We start from the raw sequence: 20867 nt of genomic DNA on the forward strand, positions 1-20867 counted from the left end.
TAATAAATCGTGAGCACGGATTACAGAAAACGTGCGCTCGAATGGTGAAACATTCCCTCGTTTAAATATTTTTTATATTAAAAATATTATTAATGAGTTAATCTTAAATAAAATCATCACAATACTGGTTTATCTTCAAATGAGTGGGGAGGAGTATCTACTTGTGTCAGTGCACAAACTTCTCCCATATATGTAATGCTGCAGGCCGGAGCCCCGGTGGGCGTGAGTAAAGGGCGGAGCATGTGTCGATCATTTTCCACTGCAGCCAATCAGATACTAGACTTTCATTGTCAATCAATTTTTATTAAGCCAATTATCAGCCATAGTTAGCTGTCAATCATTTTTTACTGCAGTCAATGGCGTTTACGTGCAGCATTACATATATGAACTTTTCTGCCACGAGTATCCCATAATCCCTTGCGGGCTGCGGTGCAGACGTCAGATTAGTGGTGCCGACTTAGTAGAAGTTTCACTATTTATTCTACACCGTTACACATACACACAGTACACACACACACACAGTACACACACACACACACACTTTTCGCTTTCTTTCTCATACAGTGTTTTTTCTGGCTGGCCCTTCTGTTTCTCTGAGTGTTTGTGTATGTAGGCTATATTTTCTGTTCTACACAAACATCTCCATCACACACACACTCTCCCCCCTACACACTAGGGTTGCAGCGGTAACCGGTTTCACGGTATACCACGGTATTAAAATGCACGGTTATCATACCGTGTGCGTTTGCTTATTACCGGTAAAAAGCAAGCCAGCGGAGAAACTGACCCGCGCATGCGCAACTCCGCTCCGGTTCAGCTACTCAGCACACAGCAGTGAGAATGGCAGAAAGTGCATCAGACTTAACACATTTTTTAACAAAAAAAAGCTAAACTAAAATCAGTGGCGAAAATGACGTAATCGCGGTGGCTCCGCCCGTGCGCGAGGGTCTCGCGCGCTGTCGATTCGCGAGGTCGTGCACCTCTCGAATTTTGTAACTAATGAACAAAGTCATGTTTGCAGGATTCATACACGTTTAAAAGGTGGAATTAAAACACTTGTACGTCACGTCACTTTAAAGGTCCGTTTCAATATTTCCCAGCACCTTAAACTTAATTAAGTTAAATATTTATACATATACTCGAAATAATTCGCTTTTTCATCACATTATTTAATGGTTGTTTATTTCCAAAACGCCCAATCTTAACGTCTTCACGTTCTCTCATGTTTCGTCCTGGAATTAAAAGAGGCTCGTATTTGTTAACGTAAGACAAAAGAACTGCGGAGTCGCGTGCTACGGTCACTAGTGAAAGTATAAACCTAGCTTTTTATGGTCCTTGCTTTCACTGGATGTGAAAGACGCTATTAATTTACATGCGTTCAAATTCTAACGTACCTGTTTTTGATATGTTAAAACCAGACTCGGTGTGAAAACCTTAAAATAGACATCTCTATTGTGATGATGTCAGAAATAAATCCTCTCTTCCTGCAGTATCTGGTTATATTCTAACTTGGCAGTACAACGGACGTTTACAACAGTTGTTGATCAGACACTGACCCAGGCTGAGTTTATCAGATATTAAATAATTTAAACTTAAATAATTGTACTGAAATCCATGATTTAGGTTTCTCTAATTTTGCAGTATTTATATAAACATGTGTACAGCTTATTTTTTTAAAGGACACATTTTGTATACAATAGTTCCAGGTTTCTACAATAAATAGTTAATTGAACAAAAATAACTTGTTGTAATTTCTTTAAGGGTCGGTGTATATTTTAATAATATACAAACTAACTGTGATACCGTGATAACCGTGATACCGCGGTATTTTCTGAGACGGTTATCATACCGTGAAAATCTCATACCGTTGCAACCCTACTACACACACACACACACACACACACACACACACACACACACACACACACCCCACTCTCTCCTACACACACACACACACACACACACACACACACACACACACACACACACACACACACACACACACACACACACACACACTCTCTCCTAAACACACACATACACTCTCTCTCTCACACACATACACAGGTAGTTTTAAAGCACTTACAATATACTAATTGTTCTTTTACAACTCTCTCTCATCTGTATTTTTGTACTTTTTCCTCTCTCTCCCTCTCTCTTTCTCTCTCTCTCTCTTAGACACACACACACACACACACACACACATGCACAAACATGTCTGATTATATTTGGTCTTTCATACAGTCTATAATACTTTAAAACTCTTTCGATTTCATTTACTTTTTTCTTAGTTTCTTTCACTTCTCTCTTTCCCCTCTTCTCTCTCTCCCCTAGAGTGTTAGGTTTGATAATTATGGTTGTGAGATGTATTGATCTTCTGTTTAAGATGGTGTATCCTGATTACCATCAGCTGATTACCTCAGTCTCTTCTCTTAAGAGTGATGATTTATTTGTGTTTATCTGATCATCTTTATGAACAATAAACCTTTGGATTGTGTCGTGTGAACTCTGAAAGGTTTTTCATTCTGTGTCTAATTTGTAGTGATACACATGTAGACGCTGTACACAGTAAAGATGTTTCATGTATGATCATCAGAATAACCCAGTGCAGTACTGAGTATTATACAGTGTATTATAGAGTATTAAATATAATCACACAGTACAGTACTGAGTATTATACAGTGTATTAAATATGATCACAGAGGGTTTAAGGGGTCTTTCTGTCTTCAGTGAGGTTTATTCAAACAGGAACAGAACAGTTTAATAAATCTCAATGAAGTGTGAGACTAACAGTTAAAACAGTTAAAAACACAAACTGACACACGATGCTACTTAGACGTGTGATGATGCTGCAGACCAGTGCAACTTTCATTTTCAAACATCTAATTAAGATGTTTGCAGCAGACCTTTGATCAGCATGACAGCAGACCTAACAGTCCCGAAAAACACTGCAATGTGTTCAAATGTAGAACATTCACTGGGAGAAATCTCTGCATTCTAGAGTACTGCAGTTAATAAGTGATAATTTATTATAACATAATTTGATAATTTGATAACAGCCATTCCACCATCTGGAAACTGCAATAATGTTCATTGGACAAATGAGTCTAAAATTTAATTATTTGGACACCAGAACAGAAGACGTCTGACGTAAACCAAATACAGCATTCCATCAAAAGACCCTCATACCAACTGTGAAGCATGGAGGTGGAGGTATGGAGGTGAAGGTGACATGATGTAAGTGGAGGTGTCATGATGGAGGTGGAGGTGTCATGATGGAGGTGAAGGTGACACGATGTAGGTGGAGGTGTCATGATGGAGGTGAAGGTGACACGATGTAGGTGGAGGTGTCATGATGGAGGTGGAGGTGACATGATGGAGGTGGAGGTGACATGATGGAGGTGGAGGTGTCATGATGGAGGTGGAGGTGTCATGATTTGGAGATGCTTTGCTGCAGCAGGACATGGTTAGCTTATCATAAACTCCACCATGAAATATCGGGTATATTCTTAACCTTATACAGCAGAAATGTTAAAAATTTCATTCATTTTGAGCGAATTGTACTAGTACACTTCAACACTAGTTATCTCAAGTTGTACACATAGGAAAATGATCATTCAGGGCTTAAACTGAAGTAGACAGTTGGGGGAACATATTGATTCATCTCCAGGCTTATATTTCCATCATTTGGTTCTTTTTGAGAGCCTCTATTACAGAAGAACATGGCCAAAAAAACTTGAGCTTGAACTTGAACTAGACCAGTATGTATATTCACATAGTTATGCAAATCTAGGCATAAATTATAAAATATAATAACTAGGGTTTTCTGACAACATAGAAAAAATGGAGCACTTAGCCAACTAAGCTGAAACCGAGGAGCTATTTCAAACAACAACGTTGCACATATTACAGAAAGACCAGAAAATTCCAATGAATAAATTTCATGTACATTATGATATTTATGTCCAATGTAGTCCGACAGGCTAAGGTAAGCTAACGTAGCCAACTCCGGTAGCATCCGACACGATACAGAGTACTCCAGCACTCAAAAGCTCCAATACTGTTTATAATCTAATGTTTAGTATTAGATTATATATTTTGTACAAAATCGCGTATGTAAAATTATCAATTTTTACTCACGAGTCCGTAGAATCCCGTCGTAGCCGGTGTTCATTCCCACTTCCGGGTTGGCGTCGTATCCGAAAAATAGAAATAAATTCCACCAAATGTAATCCTTTTATTTTCTGTGATGTTCAAAAGTATCCACAATCAGAATAAAAACGAACAAAATGATCCACGACTGCTTCAGTTTCGCCGAACAGAGTGTTCTGGGGAGATTAGCTTAGGTTAGCTTAGGTTAGCTTGGGCTAGTAGGCTAGCGGACAAAGAACAGGAATGAACGGGAATTTTTCGAGGACTCAATAAAAAAAAATGGACCAATCATGGCAAACGAGGGCTGGTTATCTTCAGCTGGAAGTAAACTATTGGTTAGAACAGCTTTCAATCACTTCTAAGGCGCCAGATTGTCTCAGGGGGCTGATTGGTGAGCCCACCTCCCCCTCCCCTTTGCACCTCGCTGGTGAGAGGTGCTAAAAACTGTCAATCAAAGTCACTACCAATAAAAACCACTCAAATCAAAGCAGAACCGCTGCAGCTTTGTAATAAGAGGACAAATCAGCTTTCAAAACGCTTCGGTGACGCTTAGGGGGCAGATTTGTCGAGAAGTGCAGCGTTTTGAACAATCTGAACAGTTCCCTTGCATTCCTGGATCGAAACAAAACCGAAAGTACTTTTTGTCGGACTTGTTTCCAGCAGCAGAGCTTCATTTGGTAAGTTTAAACCAACTGTGATAATCTTTGTAATGTTGTATAAAGCGCGTATGTTAATAGCGACAAAATGTTTAGATACTCAGTCGACCATTTCACGTTAAAGGACACTGCAACTACACGACACGTTGAAACAAGCTTCAAGGGTCGTAAGACATTAGGTTGAACTGTTTTACTGAGATTACATGACTGAGAAACAGCACCTAATTATTTCTTATTAACCTAAATTTTCCCTGCTCGTAAATTCTTCAAAAGGAGTCAGAATGAACTTGATATTTAGTGAAACACAACACCACTGAAACAGCCAGGTCTAGGTTTGGTATTTTACATGCAGTTACCGCACAGGTGTCAAACTCAAGGCTCGCTGCGATTTTCTCAATAAGTGTAAATGAGAAATACAAATAATTATCACAAAATGTCCAGGAAGAGAAACATTGATGCAGATAGAATTTGTTTCAAGGAAGATGGGAAAGCGTATAAATGTTTGCGCTTCAAGGAGAAAAACGGGTATGAAGCGGTGGCGGTTGTTAAAGACAATATACTTTGGCATTTTGCGGGCAAACATACGGAGCTAAGTATGACAAAATTAGCCATCAAGAAAAACGACGAATTGTCAAAGAATTAAAAAGCAAACTGCGATCGCAACAGAATGTGTTCACAACCACAAACAATGCGGCAGTAAAAGCTGGTTTTGTTGTGGCTAAATAAATCCCCGCGCTTCATTCTTTTTCAGAGGGAGCGTTTTTGAAGCACAATCGCTATTTTCAGTTATTTGATATTTCAAATTTTGAACAAAGTGAATGTGATATATTTGATATTTTGTTCTTTATTCACTTGGATAGTTTGATCGAGTAATGTGGGTTTCATAACCTAACAAACTAAAAGGATTTATGTTATAATAACAGCAACAAGCAAACATTTTTTTTTTACATTTACGCAAATATATCTGTAATATTTGTAACTTGAATAAGTAATAAATTCAGAGGTATTTACCATTGAGAAGTAGGTACATTTATAAGTTACATATGGCCCTCCGTGGGCAACGATTATGCCGATGTGGCCCGCGGTGAAAATGAGTTCGACACCCCTGAGTTAGCTACCGTATAAAACCGCACGCAAGGTCGTTAGTTTAAGTACTGTGTAACATGTCTCGTCGTGTCTTTGTTGTCGTCAAACAACATTCTGAACTCATAATTTAGAGCTAGCTAACCGGCTATCAGTAAGGGTCATTCAAGGGTTTGGGTGGCGAACTAACCGGCTATCAGTAAGAGTCATTCAAGGATTTGGGTGGCGAACGTAGATATGGATCAGAGGTAAATAAACTAGATTTTGTTTTCAGCGTGTGTCTCACGCTCAATGCGTGACAGTTGGCAACCCTGATATATTTTTGTTGGGTAGTAAAATGTAACAGTTTTTAAGCAATGAGAAGTTAATATGCTGTTTTATTACTTTTCTTGCTTTGTGGGAAAGTTGCCATATTGTCAGTTGTGATTTTCACCCAAATTGAATTTAGTCCTTCACATTTACCCATCTGTGTAGTGAGAAAACATACACTAGTCATTTGGGTTTGTGGTGCACACGTGTACAGAGTGGTGGGCAGCCCGGCGCCCGGGGTAGCAGTTGGGGTTAAGTGCTCAAGGGCTCTTCTGTAATGGCCTAGGACCTGGGAATTAAACCCACGACCCTCCGGTCACAAGACCCTAACCACCAGACCTTGTAGGCTTAATCAGTGATTAGGTAAGTGTCCAGTCTACCTTTTAGGACAATTCTGCAAGTGATCTAAATGTTGAGTGAAAGAGAAATCATACTCATTGACTGGAATAAAACATTAAAATTGTTTTTCAGAAATGAAGCTTATCTGTGTGATAACACTGACTCTCTCTGTATTTATGGAGACCACACCAGGTATGTGCCCTGTACAAAGCTATATATATATATATATATATATATATATATATATATATATTAGGGATGCAAATGATTAATCGACTTTCGATTAATTGTCGATCAAGAGGTTAGTCGATCAAAATGTATTAATCACGATTAATCGTTAGAGCGCGCTACTGTAGTAACTTGAACAGAGCGTAAGAACGAGAAGTGAACACGTGTCGCGAAAGACCAGAGTGGAAAACAAAATGAAGCGGGCGAAAAGACGTGCGGTGTGGGACCACTTTGAAGCGGGTTCGGGAAACAAGACAGAAACTGCGTAATCCAGAAAATCCCGAGGAGGGAAACTTTATTTTCCACGCAACTCAAACAATAGCACCGTTCTCTCTCCGCTCCCCCAGTGTCACTTAAAGGGCCAAGTGCCTGTCTGTTAGGGAATTCGCTGCGAGGAGTAGTAGTCGCTACAATTTCAACATTGTTAATTTAGGCAAAGAAGTCAAATATTCTCTGTGTAATGCGGTATTGAAGTACAACAGTTCCACTAGCTCACTCAATTATCATTTGAACACCGTGCAGCTGTCCTGCATATCACCACTGCACCTGGTCAACCTAAAATCACAGCTACACTGGGAAGGCGTTTTCGAAGCTCGCTACGAAAAAAGAAGAGTGAGCTAAAAACAAAGCTAGCTACTGCTACTGCTGTAGCCCTTACAACAGATTGTTGGACGGCTCTAACAACAGAAAGTTACATTACCGTGACGTGCCACTACACTGACGAGAACTGGCAGCTAAAATCTGCAGTGCTGATTACGACGAACACGTCGGATAGACACACCGCTGACAATTTAGCTGACAAGCTCAATGATGTTGTGGAGACTTGGGCACTCTCCGGTCGTGTTACAGCATGTGTTCACTACAACGCTAGAAACATTGTCCAAGCATAGGCTCAATAATATTCTGTTTGGCTCTCTATTTAATTTCTTCTTTTTTTTGTCTAATGTTTCAAATGCAAGAACGGAGCCAGTCCTTAATTTATTCCTTTTTAAATGAAAGAATGTATTTTGTTATACCATAAAAATTTCCTAATGCATAATTACTTGAGCAATATATCATATAATACAATATAATTATCATAATATAATATATACTTTTTGAACAAAGTGAACCATTTAGCTGATATTTTTAAAGGCCCTATTGAAACACTGAAATTCAGGTGAAAAACGCCGCTTATCGATTAATCGAAAGTCGATCGATAAGATCAATCAACTAACGATTAATGAATTAATCGATAATTTGCATCCCTAATATATATATATATATATATGAGAGAGAGAAACGACCCCCCCCCCCTTTAGCTTCAAAATGTAAATAATTATAACGATAACTTTTCTAACTTTTCCTAAATGTTATCATATATATTATTATTGTTATTTGTTGTTTGTCAATGTTATTGTCATTGTTATCATTGTTGTAATGCTTTGGCAACACTGTACCTTATACAGCCATGCTAATAAAGCTATACTGAACTGAAGAACTGAGAATATGAAAGATGGATTAGAACAGAGTAAATTGTTATTTTCTTTGAAGGGTAGCCTTACTCATTGAACATAAAATAAAGAATGAAGAAAGAAATCTATAGAATAAAGAGAGAAATCTGTAACGGTACTGCGCTCTGTGTTCCATGTTCCGTGCTGCATGTTTCGTGTTCTGTTCCTTGACAGACCCTCTCAACTTTCCCTGGTTTGTGTATGTTGATTGTCACTGTTTGTGCTTCGTCTTGTTTCTTGTTCCAGTCTCATTATGTAGTTATTCTGTTCAGTCGTGTGTGTTTCGTTTTGTAGTTACTTTGTGTAATTTATTCCCCATCGCATTCTTGTTATAATGGTCAGATATTTACCTGTGTGTCTCACCTTGTTTCTCAGTTTGTTGTAAGGTTTCTCTGATTTTCCTCCCTATGCCTTTTAAGTTTGGTTTCCGTATCACTGTTTGTTTGTTTTAGTTGTATTTTTCCTTGTTGCGTGTCTTATATATTTAGTTTTGTCAGGAGTGTCCCTCGTGTAGGTATTTCTGTATTGGTGTAGGTATGTCTGTACCCAGTATGTCTGTATTGGTGTAGGTATGTCTGTACCCAGTATGTCTGTATTGGTCTTTTGTTCCTTGTCTGTCTCCCTGATGATGTTAACTCTGATTCCACTATTAAATCTCTCACTGCATGATTGTTTCCACCTCCTCTGAATTCATATCACATTAGAGAATTTGATGAGTATGAAAATTACAGAATTGTTATATATATATATATATATATTTTTTTTTTTTACTGTTTTGCTAATTTTTTTATTGCTGTTTTCATTCTAGAGGACAGAGTCATAGTTGGTCCATCAGCTCCTCTTGATGTGAATGCTGGTGAAGACCTGGTTCTGCCCTGTTCTCTACAACCCAACATCAGTGCTGTGGACATGAGAGTGGAGTGGAGCAGACCAGATCTGACTAAAGCAAACAGACTTGTGCATCTGTATGAAGATCATGAAGACAGAAATAAGGATCAGATAAAGTCCTACAGAGGGAGGACAGGACTGTTTAATGAAGAACTACAGAAAGGCAACACCTCACTGAAACTCTCAGCAGTCCAACCTTCTGATGAAGGAGATTACAAGTGTTTAATCAAATCAGGGTCCTGGTATGATGACATCACTCTTCAGGTCACAGTTGAAGGTGAGAACCATCCGTTTCAATATCTGGGCATACAGATGTGCAGGAGATCTGCTGTGGTGCATTATGGGACTGACCTGCTACACTGGGAGAACAGTGGGGAAAACTGGATAAGGAGAACCATATTTAAATTTTTATGGACTTGTGATTTTGCTTTTCTTGTTTCAGTGCATTTAAAGGTAGTTGGTCCAGCTGTTCCTGTTGTTGCTGTAGCTGGTGAAGACCTGGTTCTGCCCTGTTCTCTACAACCCAGCATCAGTGCTGAAGATATGAGAGTGGAGTGGACCAGAATATATCAGACAGACACACTAGTGCATCTCTATGAAGATTCTGAAGACAAAAATAAAGATCAGATAAAGTCCTACAGAGGGAGGACAGGACTGTTTAAAGAAGAGCTACAGAAAGGCAACACCTCACTGAAAATCTCAGCCGTCCAAACTTCTGATGAGGGAGCTTATAACTGTTTCATTCGGTCCTTTGATTGGTATGATGACATCACTGTTCATGTTGAAGTGAAAGGTAAGAGCCAGCTTTATTCTAGATTTTAATTATGTGCAACAAATGAATGACCGATAGATCTCATATCTCTATAAGTGATTACCACTACAAAGACTGTATTTTAAATTCACTATGTACAGCAGTGGTTCCCAAAGTGGGGGGTGCAGAGCTATTGCAGGGGGGCGCAGAGCTTGAAAGTAAAACAAGCTTGGAAGGTTGTGTCGCTGACTGGAACCTTGCCTGGTTTATACTTGACGCGTCGTGAGTGGCGTGAGGGTCCGCAGGGCGAAAATGACGTAATTGCTGTGGCTCCGCCTGTGCACGAGGGCCTCGCACGCTGGCGATTTGCGAGGTCGTGCACCTCTCGAATTTTGTAACTTCGCGCGCGCAGTGCAATGAACAAAGTCATGTTTGCAGGGTTCATACACCTTGAAGCCTGGTTTATACTTTCGCGAGTGACCATAGCGCGTGACTCCGCCCACCTCACGCGACACTGCGCGAACGGTGTAGGCGTTTATACTTTCCGCGTTCCGAGTTTATACTTGTACTTTCCATACAAGTGCTTTAATTCCACCTTATAAAGGTGTATGAACCCTGCAAACGTGACTTTGATCATTGCGCTGAGGTGCGGCGTGCGCAATGTTACAAAATTCGAGAGGTGCACGACCTCGCGATTCGACACGGGCGGAGCCACCGCGATTACGTCATTTTCGCCGTGCGGTCCCTCGCGCCGCTCGCGATGTGTCAAGTATAAACCAGGCTTTACAAGGTGGAATTCAAGCACTTGTACGTCACTTTCAAGGTCCAGTTTAATATTTCCTAGCACGATAAACTTGAATAAGTTAAATATTTATACATATACTTGAAATTATTCGAAATAATTCGCTTTTTATCACATTATTTAATGGTGGTTTATTTTCAAAACGCCCAATCTTAACGTCTTCATGTTCTCTCATGTTTCGTCCTGGAATTACAAGAGGCTTGTATTTGTTAACATAATACAAGAGAACTGTTCAGTCAGACAGATATTTGTTGTGAAACTAAGTAATTAAAATTTCAACATTTTAATGTACTTTAGCCTAAATTCCAACACTTTTCAAACCTGAAACACAAAGCAACATTAAAATTCATCAGGTAAATGTTCATTCCCCCTTTTATGAGGGGTGTTTCTTTATATTGCCACATATCGTTTCGGACAAAACTACAAAGAATGTGACGCGGTTAGTATAAACGCCTCCACCATTCGCGCAGGTTCATAGGTGTATATAGATGTATATTTCTATCGAGATATATATATATATACGCACATGCACTGAACACTTTCGATCATGTTGATAAAACAACTTTATTTTATCTGTCTCTTATGCTGATATGGATTTAAGGAACATGTTTATTATTTTGATTTTGAAAATTGAATCCATTAGTTATAGTAACAATCCTGAAAGTCCTCATCAGCAAGATATCGTCATTACTGAGTGTAAAAGAAGGTTAATGGATATTTTGTATGTTGTAACGTATCAGAATCATGAGGCAGGTTGGGATCCATATGCAGGTCAAAAGGTTTAATAGGGGACAATCCAGAAAACGTAGTCGTACAAGCAGGGGTCAAATAATCCAGATAACAGAAGTGATAACGAGGGCAAGGCAAAGGCAACGTCGAGAGAACCAGGCAGAAAATCATACACAGAGAGACTATAGAGGTAAACGCTCGGTATGCAAACTACGAAAGAATGGCAATACTTCGCAACGAGCAAGAGGGCTGGCAGTGTTAAATATGCTTCTCAATTAAGTGTAATCACAGACAGCTGGGCCACACTAAAACTCTGGGGAGTCAGACCTCTGGTGGCGAGATCGGGGAGTGCAGGACCTGACACCATCCTCCACCGAACAGGCGACTCCAGGTGCCCCAGGGTGGCAACTACGGGGCCGGCCCCTAGGCCGAGGTGCAGGCCAATCTGGATGGGAGGCGTGAAAGTCACGGATGAGGGACGGGGCCAGGATGTTCTCAGCTTTCTCCCAGCACCTCTCCTCTGGGCCGTACCCCTCCCAATCCACCAAATACTGCAGCACACCGCCCCAGCGTCAAGAGTCCAGCAGCGTGTTGACCAGGTAGGCCGGGCCACCGTCAATCTCCAGGGGAGCTGGGGGTGCAGGCAAAGGGGCATGAGACAGACTTTAACAGGGACACATGGAATGAGCAAGAGCAGGCTTTAACAGGGGCATGAGCAGGCTTTAACAGGGACACATGGAACATGGGGCATATGCGATAGTGTGGAGGAAGCCGCAACCTGTAAGACACCGGACTGACCTGGCGGAAGACCTTGAAAGGACCCACGTACCGGGGGTTGAGCTTCTTGCAACGCATCTTAAGGCGGAGATCCTTAGTAGACAACCACACCATCTGACCAGGGGAGTAGGTAGGGCTGTCGCTGGGCCGTCTGTCCGCCTGCAACTTTTGACTCCTGATGGCACGCCCGAGATGAACATGAGCCTCCTCCCAAACCCATGCGCTGCGGTCGAACCAGTCATCAACTGCAGGGACATCAGAAGGCTCACCCGACCAAGGAAACATAGGGGGTTGGAATCCCAGGATGCACTCGAATGGTGTGATGCCAGTGGAGGAGTGGGAAAGTGAATTCTGTGCATACTCTGCCCAGGAAACCGACTCCAGTCCTCCTGCCGGTCACTGCAATACGAATGGAGGAACCTGCCCAACTCCTGATTCAGCCGTTCCACCTGTCCGTTGCTCTGGGGGTGGTAACATGACGTTAAACTGACAGATATGTTAAGTAATTTGCAAAAGGACTGCCACACGCGAGAAATGAATTGCGGACCCATCAGACACTGTCTTCAGGAATCCCAAGGAGTCGAAACACATGGTTGAAAATGGCCTCTGCTGTCTCCATAGCATTGGGGAGTTTAGGCAGGGGTACGAGCCTACAGCCCTTAGAGAAACGGTCCATGACTACCAAGATGCACGTGTTCCCTGTGAGCGTGGCAGGTCAGTGACGAAATCCACAGACAGGTGTGACCAAGGGCATTTGGGAATGGGCAGGGGTGTCAATAGTCCCGTTGGCAGTTGTCTGGGAGTTTTGCTCCCAATGTTACAATGTTACAAATTTCGAGAGGTGCACGACCTCGCGAATCGACAGCGCGTGAGGCCCTTGCGCACGGGCGGAGCCACTGCGATTATGTCATTTTATAATTGTGTTTGTGCGTGCAAAACACCAGCGGGTCCCAAACCGTGGCAGCCGAGAGAGTACGGAATTTAAGGGAATGATCCGTAGCTGAGGAGTTTCCTTGTCGTAGTTTGAGTAACTGCTCCCCGGGGTCCTCTCCTGTACTTGAGTGATCGAATACTTCCTTAAAATACTTTTCAAAAGCCGCGTAGGTCTGCGCCGCGGGGTCCGTACCACTCCATACCGCGGATGCCCACTGCAAGGTATAACGCGAGATAACGAAGGCAATTCGTGATGCGTCCGTGCGAAAAGCCGCAGCTAACACCCTGAAGTATAGAGAGCACTGGAGGAGAAATCCTTGACATAAACCTGGGGAGCCATCATATTTTTCCGGAACTGCCATACGTACTGAGGGGGAGGCACTAGGCTGTGGTCCTGACACAGGTAATGGTGTGGGGCTTACAGGTGCGGGAGCAGCAGGTGTGGTTAGTCCTTGAATGTACTGAGCCAATGTCCCTATGGTTGCGTTCAGTTGATGGAGGAGTTGGTCGTGACTACCCAACAACCTACCCTAGGACTGAACGGCCGCCAGTAGTGAAGACAGACCTGCTGGATCCATGGGAGGCGAAGTATTCTGTAACGTATCAAAATCATGAGGCAGGTTGGGATCCATATGCAGGTCAAAAGGTTTAATAGGTGACAATCCAGAAAACGTAGTCGTACAAGCAGGGGTCGAATAATCCAGATAACAGAAGTGATAACGAGGGCAAGGCAACGTCAAGAGAACCAGGCAGAAAATCATACACAGAGAGACTATAGAGGTAAACGCTCGGTATGCAAACTACGAAAGAATGGCAATACTTCGCAACGAGCAAGAGGGCTGGCAGTGTTAACACAACACTAGGAACCCGACGGCCGCGAAAATTTTCGCAAGGCTTAGTAAGGTCCATGTAGCCCACTCCCCTGCTGTGAAGAGATTAACGCCCATTGTCTTGGTAATGCGGTGGAAGCGTCTCACCCCCAGCTCATACGCCTGCCAAAGCACAAGCGGCTCACCTCCAAGCTCATACAAAGCACCAAACGTGATACTTCACGAAAAACTTGGTTACAAACAAGCAGACTGTATATGTTACCGATCCTACAACAAACAGCGGAAATTTTGTAGACTCGTGTTTCAAAAGATACAATTCAAGCGCACGTAGAGACGACAGTTTCTCAAATGAGTCCCGTCAAACAATAAAAATAAATAAAATTGTTTGAACCTCTTTGTATATTGTTTGAAGCTCTTTGTATATTTACTACACTATATAATATTTGTTACACTTTCTGTTTCCGCGTTTGAATTCGCGTTTGAAAAGCTAAGAAATTATATGGCGCAATTATATATATATGGCTGATAAATGTTGTGATCTAAACAGCAGACTGGAAAAGGAGAGGAAAAGACAGGAAGAACAAATTCATGTGCTGTAAAACAACTTTATTTTGATCAAACATGGATGTCTATTCCGGGTTTCTTGAAGTGGAATGTCAAGAAAGTTGAGGGTGTCTTGAAGTTGAGGGTGTACTCGCCAGATGCACTTGCCGCATGCAACACACGCGTTGATGCTGTGGAGAACAATTCAAGGTACACCTTACATTTTGAATAAAATCTTTCAGAAGACAAAAATACGTAACATATGTGGTGTTACGTATGTAGGCCTACTTATCAACGTACCTTCATGTAGTTGTAGCCAACAGTTGCTACACAGCCAGGGTGTACTCGCCGCATGCAACGGGCCACCGGCGTGTTCCTGCGCGCACTGTGTATGCACGCACCTTCATGATGTCTGTCAACGGCGCACTGCAAAGAACAAAGTACATGTTATATTTTGAACGAATTTATTCATGTGTACCAGCCAGGGACCCTCTTTCTTACATTTGCGGCAGGTTCATCGTTCATCGCTGCCAAGGTCAACGGGCCACCGGCGTGTTCCTGCACGCACTGTGTATGCACGCACAGAAGTACATGTTATATTTAGAACGAATTCATTCATGTATAAATTGATTCTGTGAAAATATCACAGGCATGGGTCATAACAGAACGGGAATCCAATTCCAGCAACCATGAGAAAAATAACCAGCAACCACGACGAGAAATAAACAGAGGACTAACACGGAAACAGACATGAAATGGCAGGAGATGCGGGGCAGACCGTGACACCGGGTTTCATGATGTGCGACTGTGGAACAGAAAGAGAAGAGATTTTTGGTTATGTTCAAATAATAGTGTGTGTGTATATATATGTGTGTGTGATTGGTTGTCTGTAACGTAGCTGTGTTAACAATTGTAAAGCGCCTTGGGTATTTAGATAAGGCGCTATATAAATTGAAACATTAATTCATTCATATATATATAAATATACTTATCGACGTACCTTCATGTAGTTTTAGGTACACAGTTGCCACACAGCCAGGGACACACTGCCCTACACTTGCGACAGGTGTACTTGCCACATGCAGCGCACGGGGTTATGCTGTGGTTCCGGTTGCAGTTTGTCTGCACCTGACACGTAGTCTTCTTTCCAGGAGCAGGCGAAGGACGTGGCGTTCTCTTCAACTCCTTTTCCTGTAGGAAACGAAGACGGAGTTCCTCAGCAAGAGTACACATGAAAACTCTCCTACTCTCTGTGGACCCCGTACATGCCGTGTACAAAACATGCGCGTTCATCGCTGCCAGGTCAAGTATGTTATAAAACACTGCAACGGGCCACCGGCGTGTTCCTGCGCGCACTGTGTATGCACGCGCCTTCTGGTCCATGATGTCAACGGCGCACTGCAAAGAACAAATACAAAGAAGTACATGTTATATTTTGAATAAATTCATTCATGTATGATAAATTGATTTATCAATGCCAACACATGCATACCTTCGTCCGGTTGTAGTCCGTCACAGTGTTTGGCTTCTTTTTGCGGTCGTCTGCAATCTCCACGTGCGTGTGCATAGTGCTCAGAATGCAAACTGTTTTGTTGGGCTTGGAGGCATACACCGTCAGAAGCGCATCATCGGATCTGTACACCTCCGTTGACAACTTCTCACGTCCCTTGGCGTTTTTGGCTTCCAAAGGAACTTCTCGGCGAATCTTGTTCATTGTCCCAAGCAGAGTTGTGTTGCATTCCAGCAGCTTCTTAGCCAGGGAAAGAGATGTGAAAAAATTGTCTGTGGCTACAGTTCTGCCCTTGCCCAGGTATGGCTTCATAAGCTTCATCACCACATTCTCGGACACTCTTTCCCCCTTGGGACGATCGGGGTCCTTTCCAAGGTATGGAATGGCGTTGCACATGTACTTTGTGTTCAACTCAGAAGCAACCCAAAACTTTATTCCAAACTTGTCCGGCTTTGAGGCAATGTACTGGGTGAATGGACAGCGAACCTTGGTCGGAAACAGCTGCTCGTCAACTGTCAGTTCCTTGCCTGGGGTATAGCACAAAATGCAGTCAGATGTCCGAAATCGCAGCAAATCTGTCACTCTTTGCACGCTCCGCACGGGTGTCCTTATTATCAAAGCGCAAGTACCGCATGATTTCTTGGTAGCGGTCCCGTGCCATTGTCTCCTGGATCGAAGGCACAGCGAACATTGCCGACCAACAGTCCGACATCGCTCCAACTGGACAGAGGACTGCTCGTAGAAATAGGATTGCTACGAATGCCATAAACTCGCTGACCGACAAACTCCAGCTGCTGTCTGTTCTGCGGGCTTCATGGACAGTGCAGTCTGTGATGATTCGCAGCATCTCCATGTCGAGCAAACACAGAAAACTCTGCAGTCTGCTTGTGATCCTACGCTGTATTAGTAAAAGTAAACAAATGACGCTAGGTAAATTACACGTACTAAATATCATTCAAACACAAGCAGAAACACTGGAAAGAAATATGAAGTTACTATACCTTTGCATGCTCTGTAGGCCCGGACGGCTCAACAAATGTTGAATTAGGCGAACAGCTGCTGACACGAGAGCGTGCGATGCCAACCTTCTCCCAAACAGTTCCATCTTTTGCCCGTACGGTTGGTGCAGGTGTGGTGTCAGCCTGTGTCCGTCTCTTCCTTGGAGGGCTCTGTTGTACCTCATCTGATGTACTGCTTCTTTCTTCATCGGATGAATCGCTGGTCAAAAAACAGGAGGGTCCTTCTCCCGCATCGGACTCACAGCAGTCCTCGTTGGTCAGCAAAGCCGCAACTTCTTGACCGGTGAACGTCCTCTGTCTTGCCATGGTGTTTTGCGTCGTCTCCACACAGGATAGTAGTGAAAATGTAAGTCGCCTGCCTTTGGGTTTCAGCTTTTATCATGACTCTGAAGAACACACCCACAACAGCGCATACTAATTATACTTTATTATAATAGGTGGCGCTTCACACATAACGCCGAAACCGAAACCGGGCTAATCCCCTGCATACACGGGAACAATAAAAGGTGATTGGACCCGTGATAATGGTTCACGGCAATCCGTGAATATCAGTCAAACACAAGCATAAACACTGCAAAAAATATTATATTACTATGCTGTATGAGTAAAAATAAATAAATGACGCTAAGTTATTTACACAAACGAAATATCTTATTTACACGAACGAAATATCAGTCAAACACAAGAAAACACAAAAAATATGATATTACTATGCTGTATGAGTAAAAATAAATAAATGACGCTAAGTTATTTACACAAATGAAATATCTTATTTACACGAACGAAATATCAGTCAAACACAAGCATAAACACTGCAAAAAATATTATATTACTATGCTGTATGAGTAAAAATAAATAAATGACGCTAAGTTATTTACACGAACGAAATATCTTATTTACACAAACGAAATATCAGTCAAACACAAGCATAAACACTGCAAAAAAATATTATGTTACTATGCTGTATGAGTAAAAATAAGTAAATGTAAAAATAAATATTACTTTACTATACCTTTATTACTTTGTTGCTGCTATTGAAGTGCATACACAAGAAAATCTGGGACGCTTGCTTCATACATAACGCCAATACCACGCTAATGATAATGTGTTTCACGGGAACAATATGAACCCGTGATAATGGTTGGTTCAGCCATGTAAATGTGTGGCGCTATTGAAGTGCATACACAAGAAAATCTGGGACGTTTGCTTCATACATAACGCCAATACCACGCTAATGATAATGTGTTTCACGGGAACAATATGGACCCGTGATAATGGTTGTGTAACGGTGGGGCTGTAGTATCATAGAGGGGCGGACACACATGCGAAGCAGAGCGTACGATCTTAGTGGGGTTTATTACATGTTTGACATGGCCTGAGGACACGCGAGTTGCACGTGAGCGACGAGGCATGATAAACAGAACACACACTTGAATTCAGACAGCAGAAACGACAAAGGTGCTAGACCGGACTAAACACAAGAGTACAACTAACGTTGCATACACTGACATGAACAGGAATACGTGAAGCAAGAAACAACCATACACGAACACGAAAACTAAATACAAACAGAACGAAGAGAACTTACTAACAGCACAAGGGATCGTACATGAACAAGATACACGCACTCTAGACAAACCTGTAACACAAACCACGTTATCGAACTACATGAACAAGCAACACGCACTCCAACAAACCTGTAACATAAACTATGGAGACAAACTACATGAACTAGATACACGCACTCTAGACAAACCTGTAACATAAACCACGTTATCGAACTACATGAACAAGCAACACGCACTCCAACAAACCTGTAACATAAACTATGGAGACAAACTACATGAACTAGATACACGCACTCAAACAAACCCTAAACATCGACCACGTTGCAGAACTACATTAACAAGCAACACGCACTCAAACAAACCCATGACGTAAACCACGTTACACAATACTGAGACCCAACATACCGAAAACCTAAAACACCATAAACCGTAAGTAAACTCGAAGGTAGAAGAAACACAACAACCAAAGAATGACCAGGAGCTGAAATACCGATAATGATGCCCGAAGGTAAGTAGTGACATAGGTTGTATATATACCCACACATACTCATTGAACACTGTGATTGTCTAACACGGTACAGCTGGACAGGGAGGGGGCGTGACAACGTAAAAACAACGAGGTACAAGAAAGGGGCGGAGCCAGACATGACAGAACCCCCCCACAAAGGCGCACTCCACCAGGGTGCGCACACAAGAAACCGAAAACCCCCGCCAAAAGAAAACCACCCACCAATGACCAAAAACCAAAACAGGAACGAAGCAACACAAACAACCACACAACCAGGCAGAACAAGGACAATCAATGAGGGGAACCATACCCTAGGACACAGGATCAGCCAAACAAGAGAATGCAGACACAGAAGATTTGGGGGTAGGACCAGACACGAATGACAGATGTGGGAGGATAGTAGCTGACGAACCAGGGACCGAAACCGAAAACACAGACGGGCAAGAAGAAGCCGGGACCGGACCAGTGCGCGACTCAGGACCAGAACCAGACCGGAGAACAGGACTGGCAACACGAGAGGCAGAAAACACTGAGGTAAGTATACGACACACGACATGAATGGGCACAGGAACAAGATGGGTTACATAACGAGCAAGACACATAACCACCGGAACAGAGACGATGACACCAGCCACTGGGACAGGCATAGGAACACACACAGACACTGGTATAACAGCACTAACTGGGACCAATACAAATCCTGGAACAGGCGATGAGAAAAGAGGCATAGTCCTTGGGTCGAAACCTATAGGGAGCTCAGACTCACTCAGAGTCTCTCGGGTAGTCTGGTGGGCCTCTGCAGGCCTAAACAGTGTTTCTGCAGCGGGCAGGTAACCCTTGAGCACAGGCCGTGTGGTCCTCTCGACCAGTCCCAAGCCAACATGGACCGCAGTAGCAGGTACGGACCCTTTCCGGGCCTCCGAGTCCAATGCTGACCCCCTCTGAGCCGCGCGAACAGGCTGCGGCAACAGCGGTGGCGGTGACCCCGTCCGGGTTGCGGGAACAGGCGCCGGCGTGGACGACCTCTCCTGGGTCGCGGGAACAGGCGCCGGCGTGGACGACCTCTCCTGGGTCGCGGGAACAGGCGCCGGCGTGGACGACCTCTCCTGGGTCGCGGGAACAGGCGCCGGCGTGGACGACCCCTCCTGGGTCGCGGGAACAGGCGCCGGCGTGGACGACCTCTCCTGGGTCGCGGGAACAGGCGCCGGCGTAGATGACCTCTCCTGGGTCGCGGGAACAGGCGCCGGCGAGGACGACCTCTCCTGGGTCGCCGGGACAGCAGCCGGCGAGGACGACCTCTCCTGGGTCGCCGGGACAGCAGCCGGCGAGGACGACCTCTCCTGGGTCGCCGGGGCAGCAGCCGGCGAGGTCGACCTCTCCTGGGTCGCCGGGACAGCAGCCGGCGAGGACGACCTCTCCTGGGTCGCCGGGACAGCAGCCGGCGAGGACGACCTCTCCTGGGTCGTCGGTACAGCAGCCGGCGAGGACGACCTCTCCTGGGTCGTCGGTACAGCAGCCGGCGAGGACGACCTCTCCTGGGTCGTCGGTACAGCAGCCGGCGAGGACGACCTCTCCTGGGTCGTCGGTACAGCAGCCGGCGGGGACGACCTTTCCTGGGTCGCCGGGACAGGAACAGGCGGGGTCCGCCGGCGGGCAGCGGGAACAGGCGGGGTCTGCCGGCGGGCAGCGGGAACAGGCGGAGTCCGCCGGCGGGCAGCGGGAACAGGCGGGGTCCGCTGACGGGCAGCG

At 43.8% G+C, this 20867-nt stretch overlaps 2 protein-coding genes across 10 annotated transcripts in view; one reads left to right on the forward strand and one right to left on the reverse strand.

Moving 5' to 3' along the window:
• Nucleotides 1–4692: 4692 nt before the first annotated feature.
• LOC143484634 (uncharacterized) overlaps nucleotides 4693–20867 on the forward strand; it is a 143543-nt gene continuing 127368 nt past the window's right edge. For 5 of the 8 annotated variants that reach the window (XR_013122667.1, XR_013122670.1, XR_013122668.1 and 2 more), the window contains exons 1-4: nucleotides 4693–4829; nucleotides 6672–6731; nucleotides 9069–9425; nucleotides 9591–9941. Coding sequence is in view for 4 of the 8 variants with exons in the window: in XM_076983457.1 (XP_076839572.1) it covers nucleotides 6674–6731; nucleotides 9069–9425; nucleotides 9591–9941 (766 nt within the window). In the remaining 4 variants the exon portion in view is untranslated. The remainder of the gene's footprint in view (nucleotides 4830–6671; nucleotides 6732–9068; nucleotides 9426–9590; nucleotides 9942–20867) is intronic. The other 3 variants (XR_013122669.1, XM_076983459.1, XM_076983460.1) reach the window with 1 other exon arrangement.
• LOC143484647 (uncharacterized) lies at nucleotides 14581–17716 on the reverse strand. Of its 2 annotated transcripts, XM_076983501.1 has the most exons (6): nucleotides 17025–17716; nucleotides 16006–16921; nucleotides 15514–15911; nucleotides 15015–15318; nucleotides 14814–14939; nucleotides 14581–14704 (listed from the first exon to the last, which is right to left on the reverse strand). In XM_076983501.1, the coding sequence occupies exons 2-3, from the start codon at nucleotides 16417–16419 to the stop codon at nucleotides 15516–15518; spliced, it is 810 nt and encodes a 269-aa protein (XP_076839616.1). In that variant the 5' UTR covers nucleotides 16420–16921; nucleotides 17025–17716; the 3' UTR covers nucleotides 14581–14704; nucleotides 14814–14939; nucleotides 15015–15318; nucleotides 15514–15515. The 2 variants fall into 2 exon arrangements, with proteins under 2 accessions (XP_076839616.1, XP_076839614.1); XM_076983499.1 differs by lacking the exon at nucleotides 17025–17716 and having other exon boundaries at nucleotides 15015–15911; nucleotides 16006–16935.

This window comes from Brachyhypopomus gauderio, chromosome 20, assembly GCF_052324685.1.
Source record: "Brachyhypopomus gauderio isolate BG-103 chromosome 20, BGAUD_0.2, whole genome shotgun sequence".
In the NCBI taxonomy this organism is placed as follows: Eukaryota; Metazoa; Chordata; class Actinopteri; order Gymnotiformes; family Hypopomidae; genus Brachyhypopomus; species Brachyhypopomus gauderio.